The sequence below is a fragment of the Cryptomeria japonica genome, chromosome 4 (assembly GCF_030272615.1).
Source record: "Cryptomeria japonica chromosome 4, Sugi_1.0, whole genome shotgun sequence".
Classification (NCBI taxonomy): domain Eukaryota; kingdom Viridiplantae; phylum Streptophyta; class Pinopsida; order Cupressales; family Cupressaceae; genus Cryptomeria; species Cryptomeria japonica.
This window is the reverse complement of record NC_081408.1, coordinates 61,523,194-61,531,911: the sequence shown is the minus strand read 5'-3', so window position 1 is coordinate 61,531,911 and position 8,718 is coordinate 61,523,194. Positions and strand designations below refer to the sequence as shown.

Here is an 8,718-nt window from a genome sequence, read left to right as displayed (position 1 = left end):
GCACCCAGTCAACATTTTCTTTGGAAATTTTTCGACCCCTCTCCGTTGAGCAGTTTGGATTTTTGGGTCAACTTTGGAGGCCCATAACTTGCTCAATTTTGCTCCTTTTTACGTGCAATTTTTTTTTTATTTGGGCTAATTTTTCATGTTCTTCGCAGTGGTATGGTTATTTTTTGATTTTGGTGCACAGGGTTTTCAGAATTTTCAGATTCTCTCAGTTGTACTTGTCCAATCCTTAGTTCCGCAACTTCAAATGCCTCGTTTGAGCTCATACGACCTCTTTTTCAGGTACCATTTTTTTTGAAAGTGCATGTTTTTTAATCTACTTTCATAATCTATGATCAGATTTCAGAGATTTTGAGTAGAAGTTGTACTTTCAGATATTGGTCTTATTTGGCCTATTTGGTATTTGTAAATTTCTTGGATCTTAGTTTAGATCTCTTGCACTATTAGCTTGAGTCTTCTTTTTGGCCTTATTGAGGCAATTGTAAAATTGAAATCAGAAGTCCACTTTGCCATTTTTTGCAAGTGGCCCATTGTACACGCACTAAGTATAAAGTGCCAAATCATCACTTTTGGGGGAGTCCTTTGATTGAGTGAATTTGGTGGGGTGTCTTGTGTGATTGTGCCTCTCTTTCCTTGTGCTCTTTCATTTTTGTTGCAATGAGTCCTCATAAATTTCCACCTTTAACTCCACATAATTATGCATAATGGAAAATTAAAGTATGGAGCAAATTAATGGAAAAAGGTCTCACACATTACATAGATGGAACAATAGAAACACCACCTGATCCTAAGGCTGATCCTAATGCTCAATTAGAATGGCTCACTAAGAATTGCATGGCTCTTGGAACTTTGCGCAAGTATGTATCAGATGAGCTCATCTTTCATATTGAGAAGTGTACTACAATCAAAGATGCTTGGGACATGTTTTAGAAATTGTATGGTCAAGTTGATGAAATCAGAGGTTATAAGATTGACAATGAGCTCACCAACTTGGATCCCAAGAGTTTTGATACAATCCAAGATTATTTCACCAAAGAAAATGAGCTAAGAGCAAAGCTTAAGGATTGTGGAATTGACAAAAAGGATGCTCAGTTGATATTCAACTTGTTGGACAAGCTTGCACCAGAATATGTAGCATTTGTGTCTAGCTTCCAAACTCATCATTTGACAGTGGGGAGTTCCTATGTTATGCCTTCATTTGATGCTTTCACAGAAATGTTGATATTGGAACAATCTAAGTTGTTGAACATGGGGTTTCTCAAGTCTTCAAAGTCCAAGGCTTTGGTGGCTAATCAAGGGAATCAAGGAAGTCAAGGCAAAGATTCCAACAAGAAGAAGAAGCAATCTAAGTCACAGCCACAACAGGAAAAAGGACAATCATCCTCTCCATCACAAGGCGATTTTTCATCCTCTTCCAAGAAGGGGACACCACCTAAGAAGGATAAGCCAACTTGTGCATATTGCAAGAAGTATGGTCATGATGAGCATCGATGCCACACAAAGCAAGTTGATGAGTTAACTAATCTTCTTAAGAAAAACAACATCAACTTGCCATCTGCCTACACAAAGAAGGATTCATCTCCTTCCTCTTCCTCACAGTCTAAGGGAAAAGGGCAAGCATTTGTGGCTACAACAAGTTCTTCACAACAGTGGATACTTGACTTAGGTGCCTCATATCACATGGGTTCTACAAAGGAGCAGTTTTCTTCATTGGAGCCATCTAAGATACCTCACATTTACATAGGTGATGATACACAAGTAGAGGTTGAAGGGAAAGGTTCAGTTGACATGGATGATGGAACATTTGAGAATGTTCTCTATGTTCCTAACTTGTCTACCAACCTTCTCTCTATCTACCAAATCACTCACTATGGGAATGGGAAAAAGGTTGAGTTTACACCAGATTCAGTTGTGGTAAAGGAACTTGATGATGATGCCTTGGTAGCAGTGGGACAAGTCAATGACAACTCAAGGCTTTATTCATTCTCCCACTTTGTGCCAAGTTCACCTTCTAGGGCCTTGCTTACTCATTCAAATTCAGAAAGTAAGCTATGGCATGAGCGGTTTGGTCACCTCAACTACCGCTATCTTCAACAGCTCAGCACTAAAGACATGGTCACAGGTCTACCTTGAATCAATTTTTCAGAGGGTGTATGTTCAAGTTGTTCCATGGGCAAGCATCCCGGGGAAAAGTTTGATAAGGGGAAAGCTTGGAGAGCTTTGGAAGTTCTTCAACTTGTTCACAACGATGTAGCACCTTCATTTAGTAAGGCCCACTATGTCCTCACCTTCATTGATGACTACTCCTGCTTCACTTGGGTCTACTTTCTTATTCATAAGAGTGAAGTATTTGATAGATTTCAAGACTTCAAAACTCGTGTGGAGAAGCAATCTGGGAAAGTGGTGAAGATTCTTCGTACAGATAATGGAAGGGAATATGTGAACAAGAGACTTGAGGATTTTTGTACATTTGAGGGGATTGATCTTCAATATTCTGTAGCATACACTCCACAACAGAATGGAGTTGCAGAATGCAAGAATAGAACTCTTAAAGAAATGGCTAGCTGTATGATTCATGCACATTCTCTTGATCCCGCTTTTTGGGCCGAGGCTATCAGTTGTGCCACACACATCCAGAAGAGGGTTCCTCACAAAGCTTTGCAAGGTATTACTCCTTTTGAAGCTTGGGCTGGTAGGAAACCGATTGTGAGACATTTCAGAGTCTTTGGGTGTCCAGCATGGGCTCGCATACCTCCATAGAAATGCAAGGCATTGGAACCTCAGAGTTGGCCTTGCATATTTGTTGGATATCCTGAGGGTGTTAAGGCATATAGATTGATGGATCCTGAGACACATGAGGTGTTCATTGAGAGGAGTGTTCATTTTGAGGAAAGCTCTCCTAGCTTAGCCTCTCTACCTCCTCCACCTTACTCCATTATGGATAGTAATGTTAGTGATTCAGATGATGAGACTCCTTCAACTCCGACTCACAGGGTTACACCTCTGCAGGGTCCACTTGCAATTGAGGAGCCTTGTTCTCCACCTCCACCTAGACCTCGTTGGGCTCGACAGACACTTGAGTCTGTAGGTTCTCTTGTTGGGGATCCTTCAGATACACAGAGAACTTGATCATAGCATCAGGATCTTCCACATGCATTCATTTCTACTACTTCCGATCCATAGACATTTCGGGAAGCATCAAGGGTTCCTGAGTGGGACCAAGCTATGGAGGAAGAGTATAGCTCCTTGATGAGGAACAACACATGGGATTTAGTCCATCTCCCTAAGGGGAGAAAGATGGTTCGATGTAAGTAGATCTATCAGACCAAGTTTGCAGTGGATGGTAGTGTGGATAAGTATAAGGCTCGGCTTGTTGCGAAAGGTTTCTCTCAGGTTGCAGGTGTTGATTATACTGAGACCTTTGCGCCCGTAGCCAAGATGAACTCCATTCGCTTGACACTTGCTATTGCTGCAGCTCATGGTTGGGCTGTACATCAAATGGATGTGAAGAGTGCTTTTCTACATGGTAATCTTGATGAGGAGATTTATATGGAGCAGCCACAGGGTTTCATCTAGGATACTTCCTTGTTTTGCAGACTAAGGAAATCTCTCTATGGCCTCAAGCAGGCCCCCAGGGCTTGGTATGCCAAGATGGATTCCTTTCTTCTCTCAGTAGGGTTCACCAGGTGTCATTCTAATCCGAATGTCTATATTTTGCGACAGGATGACTCTCACTTGATACTTGTGCTCTATGTTGATGATTTGATCATTACAGGGAGTACTGCATCCATCATTAGCAGGGTCAAATCTGCTTTGCATGATAGATTTTCTATGACTAACTTGGGTCTTTTGCACTACTTTCTTGGGATAGAGATTTCACAGTCACCTTTCGGGATTACACTATTGTAGCCCAAGTATGCTCTTGATCTACTTGCACGCTTTCATATGACTAATTGTAAGCCTGCATCGACTCCCTTTCTTTCTGGAGTCAAGCTTGAGGCTCAGTGTTCTCCACCAGTTGATGCCACTTTGTATTGTCAGCTTGTGTGTAGTCTCATCTACTTGACCCATACACGCCCTGATATTTCATTTGCAGTTGGCATGGTTTCCCGCTTCATGTAGGAACCACATGAGCTTCATTGGAAAGCCACCAAATGCATCCTCCATTACATCCAGGGTACACATCACTATGGGATTCACTATGCAGCAGGCACAAGACTTCGCTTGGTTGGTTATACAGACTCTGATTGGGCTGGCAATCTTGATGATCGTAAGTCTACTTCCGGTTATAGTTTTCACCTTGGTTCAGGCCCCATTTGTTGGTAAAGAAAGAAGCAGCATGCTATTGCTCTTTCTTCGACTGAGGCTGAGTATCGAGGTGCTGTTAATGCAGCGACTGAGACCATTTGGCTCCAGCAGATTCTCACAGAGTTTGGGTTCACCACTCCACGGCTGACAGTTCTACATTGCGACAATCAGAGTGCTATTGCAATCTCGAAGAACCCGGTCCAGTACCAGTGGACCAAACACATTGAGATTCATATGCACTATATCCGAGAGCTCATTCAGGAGCAGGTCATTGATTTGCAGTATTGTCCTAAAGCAGAGTAGGTTGCTGACATATTCACCAAACCTTTCACTGAGAGTAAGTTCCAGCAGTTGCGAGCTCTCTTGGGGGTGCAAGATGTGTCATTAGGGGGGGTCAACTGACTTCTCCTTCCTCTCTTATGGGGGGGACTTTTTCCTCTTTGAGGTTTTGTCCTTCTTCTTTGAGAATCTTTTGTACATTCATCTCTCTTTTGGGGGGGAGTTTTTTCCCACTGTGTTTTCTCCCTTTCCCCATTTGTGAGAGATTGCATTGCATAGTTTTTCTTGCATTTGCATATTGTACATGGGTATCTATCATGGCCTAGTAGCCGGGACCCATCTTGCATTGTTGACTTAAGTCTTCATTCCCCTAAGTTGCACTTAAGGGGGGTGTTGGTGTAAATAAATATTCAATATGGATATTATTACACTTTACTTAAGTTAACTTAGGATAATGCATCTCTTCGTAGTTTGTATTTGAGACACTTAGGGAAGTGTGCACATAGGGATAGAGCTTGTAGGAGAAATGCCACCTTTTGTGGTCTTGTTTTGTTGTTACACTCCACATTCAGTGGGTCATCCACCTCTTGTGGAATATTATATTATTTCTCCTACCTACCCCTAGTATTTCTTACCTACCCTTGTTTCTCATTGAGCCACATGTCATGATTGTGTGCTCGTACATCCATATGGCCTTTCCTATATAAGTTGACCTATATTCATTGTATTGGTATGAATCCAGTTGATCATTTTCATATTGATGAGAATACAATTTGTTCTTGTCATTCTTTTGTCTCTATTTTAATACTTTTCATTGTGCCCTTGATCTTGGCAAAATCTTACACTTTTACCAATATTTCCCCAATGTTTCTATAAGTAGGAGTAGATTCCTTTTGAATCCATTATCTCTATTTAAAGATTTATTATATTATAAATGAAACTAAAATAAGGAATTTATGACATGTGTACATATAACATGTAACATTGAATACTAAAGTGGGTATGCCATTTAAATATTTAGTCATAATGATAAAGATGGGAGATTAGGTGTGATTATTTTAGAAGTTAATGAAAAAAATAATTAAGAGAAGCAATAATTATGTAAAATAGGCATTAAGTACAAGGAAGGCACAATAGCAAAAGTAGAGTAATGGTGAAATTGACATGATCAATCAATTTGGAGTTTTTAGAATACCGTAACTATTAGTACAATGGTATGCAACTTAACTAGTTAATGCAATGGAATGATTTAAGTGATAAAGTGATGAGATGTAAGCAATGAAAATTAAATTTCAAGTGTGTGAATGAATCAAGAAGGGTGACATTTAGGATTCATAGATTGTTAATATTAATAGATGTATTTTAATATGGTGATTTTAATATCTTGGATGTGTATAAAATATTAAAAAATATTGCATTTCAGAATATATTGCACCAAATTATTAAAAGCATTTAGTTTAATTTTTTTACTTAGATCATCACATAGAGCATTGTAGGAAGTGTATTTCATGCTTTTCTTCCTTTTATTTCTAAATATGCTTAAATTTTAGTGTTTTACTATCAAAGTGTAGCTAGTAACCATTCATCAAAAATAATTGCAACATTATCTCTTTACACTTACCTTGTATATCCACAAACTTTACTTCTATCATATGCATGTGATCTCTTCTATAGAAAATTCCTTTTCTAGCCCACCTTATTTGTATGCTTTATTTCTTCGTCCACTTCATTCCACCTCTTTTGTGCTTTAAATGACTCACATTTGAATGATGATCTTCCATTATTGTGTTTAATTATACTTAAATTAAACAAGCTAGTCACACAACACATCCTTTCATGTAAGGAGAAACTATAACAAAAAAAAGATTTAATGCACTTGTCAATGAACAATATCTTCACCCAAAAATCTATTTAATGCAAATTATTTCTCTTGATTGATGTAAGAAATATTTAGAAGGTCTCATCATGTGAATGATACATCAAAATAAAATATATCACCTCTTATAAACATATCTACCACATGGGTCTAGACTATATTCAAACACTGTAAGGGTGCAAGTTTCTTGGTCATGTACTCTACATGAACTTAGTGCTCTATCTTTTTTTGCTTCAAGCTTGGTGCAAACCACTTAAAGATTTTATCTATTGATTTAGCCCATGAATCTTTCAATAGTAGTTTTTATAGCTCCTTCTTATGTCACCATTTAATTTTCTCAAGTACAAGGATTTCTTTGTGAATGAGCATGAGCCTGTCAACCTTTTGTGTCCACCAATAATGGATCTATATGATCTAAAATCTACCAAACCATGCTTACAAAGAAGTACATAGACTCTAATCACAATTTTCTAACCACTATGACAATATAGACAATTTCAAATCCACCAAACAAATTATTTATTGAAGGTTCTAAGCATGGAGACAAAGTTTCGCATGTTTCTTTCACTAACTTGGAAATTATTGCTAGTCAACATGTCACTTATATTTGTAACATTATATTTAATTTGTGCTCCTTCTATCATTACGACTCTAATTGCTTTACTAATATCCTCCTTAGTAAAAGATCCATCCTCTTCATTTCTTCTCACTTCCACTCCCACCTTAAGCTCTTCTGCAAGCTTTGCATTTAACCCTTGCTCAAATTGCATTGGAAGAGTTATGAGTGGTACCCCAAACCTTAACCCTTCCGTCATTGAATTCCATCCACAATGAGTAAAAAAGACACCTGTAGAAAGATGATTCAAAATGTGTAACTGTGGAACCCACTTTGTGGCCACCAATCCTTTTTCCTATAAAATAATTCAAACAATTAGAAGTGGGTTTCCATACCCTAATTTATGATGTTGACCACTGAAAAAAAAATTAAAAAAAATAGATCATTGAGATAATAAGTCTAACATACTCCGATCTGATCTTGGAAACCTTGCAGCAATTGGTTTCCGGCAGGCAGAACCCAGAGGAACGACACACTGCTCTCCACCAAACCCATTGCAATAGCGGCAAGCTCCTGCTGGGTTAGAACGCACTCGCTGCCAAAAGACAATACCACCACCGAAGCCGCGGGCTGCCTATCGAGCCACTGCAAGCAAATGTCATCAATGGGTGGTGGCGGGAGTTTAGGCATGAGTAACCCAACAGGGATCACCGGCCGTTTTCTGAGGCTCTGCAAATACTCGACGTACACCCCTTCCAACTCCAAACACGTATTGCACACCACTGCTCGACTCTCCCGCACGCAGATGCTGGCGCTGTCGACAACGCTGAGGCCATTAAAATTCTTCTGGTATAGCTGAAAATGGGCTCTCCGCGCTTCAAATAACCTTTGATGGATAATCGATGAAGGGAATCCAGGCGGCGAGACAGTGAGGTCCTGGACAGTTGGGTTTCCCAGTGCGCTGTCCAGCTGCCCTTGCTCAAAGCTGAAGCTCGCCACTCCCAATACGAGGAATAGTATTGTGGGAATGGGATTGGCCACACGAGGAGCCCAGGGCTGTGCCAAATCGTGGATTACAAAGTCTGGTAAGAGTTGTTTCAACAGCGCTTCAAAGGGCTTCTCCAAAAGGTCCATGGCGGCTATGAGCAAAGGGATTAGGACTGGCGCTTCTCCTCTTTTGCCAACATCTGCGGTTGATTCTACCCCAGCTGGCAGTCCCTCCACGGAAGGCATCGCCAATTCCACCAGATCTATCCCTGGTGCATCCAACATTTGCGGTCTGATTCGTCTAATATTCAGCGGGGTTGAGACGAAGAAAATTTTAAGACCATGAGTGGCCAGGCTTTTGGCGAGCTGAACGAAGGGCGCTATGTGACCGTGGGCAAGCCACGGAAACATGACCACACGAAGCTCTCTCTGGTTTTCCTCCGCCATTGTTGATGCACCTCAAGTTTAGGCGTCCATGCATTTTATAGATATATTTTCAATAGATATGGTCAAGGGGCATCCGACTGACTCGTAGGTATACGTCGTGGGATGCTAAGATTTTTCAATTATTGGGCCCCTGTTACACTATTTTGTTTATTGAGCGCATCATTGCTTACTTGGGGTCCACTAATGGCGACTTGAAAATTGAAGTAGTGGAGTAGTTAGGGTCATGAATAATTTAAATATTTTCTATTATTGTGATAAG

General features: G+C 40.1%; 1 protein-coding gene across 2 annotated transcripts; it reads right to left on the bottom strand.

The window, feature by feature from the left end:
• Window positions 1-6,953: 6,953 nt before the first annotated feature.
• On the bottom strand, window positions 6,954-8,484 carry LOC131040558 (UDP-glycosyltransferase 91C1). 2 transcript variants are annotated; one of them, XM_057973502.2, is made up of 2 exons: window positions 7,494-8,484; window positions 6,954-7,380 (listed from the first exon to the last, which is right to left on the bottom strand). In XM_057973502.2, exons 1-2 carry the CDS (start codon window positions 8,457-8,459, stop codon window positions 6,985-6,987), a joined length of 1,362 nt encoding a protein of 453 aa, XP_057829485.2. In that variant the 5' UTR covers window positions 8,460-8,484; the 3' UTR covers window positions 6,954-6,984. The 2 variants fall into 2 exon arrangements, with proteins under 2 accessions (XP_057829485.2, XP_057829486.2); XM_057973503.2 differs by having other exon boundaries at window positions 7,104-7,316.
• Window positions 8,485-8,718: the final 234 nt, after the last annotated feature.

Bases quoted from the DNA above. Each gene is read 5' to 3' on its own strand.
- LOC131040558 (XM_057973502.2), bottom strand. From the start codon at position 8,459: ATGGCGGAGGAAAACCAGAGAGAGCTTCGTGTGGTCATGTTTCCGTGG. The intron at 7,381-7,493 runs GTATGTTAGACT...ATTATTTTATAG, and splicing joins GTTTCCAAGATCAGATCGGA to GAAAAAGGATTGGTGGCCAC.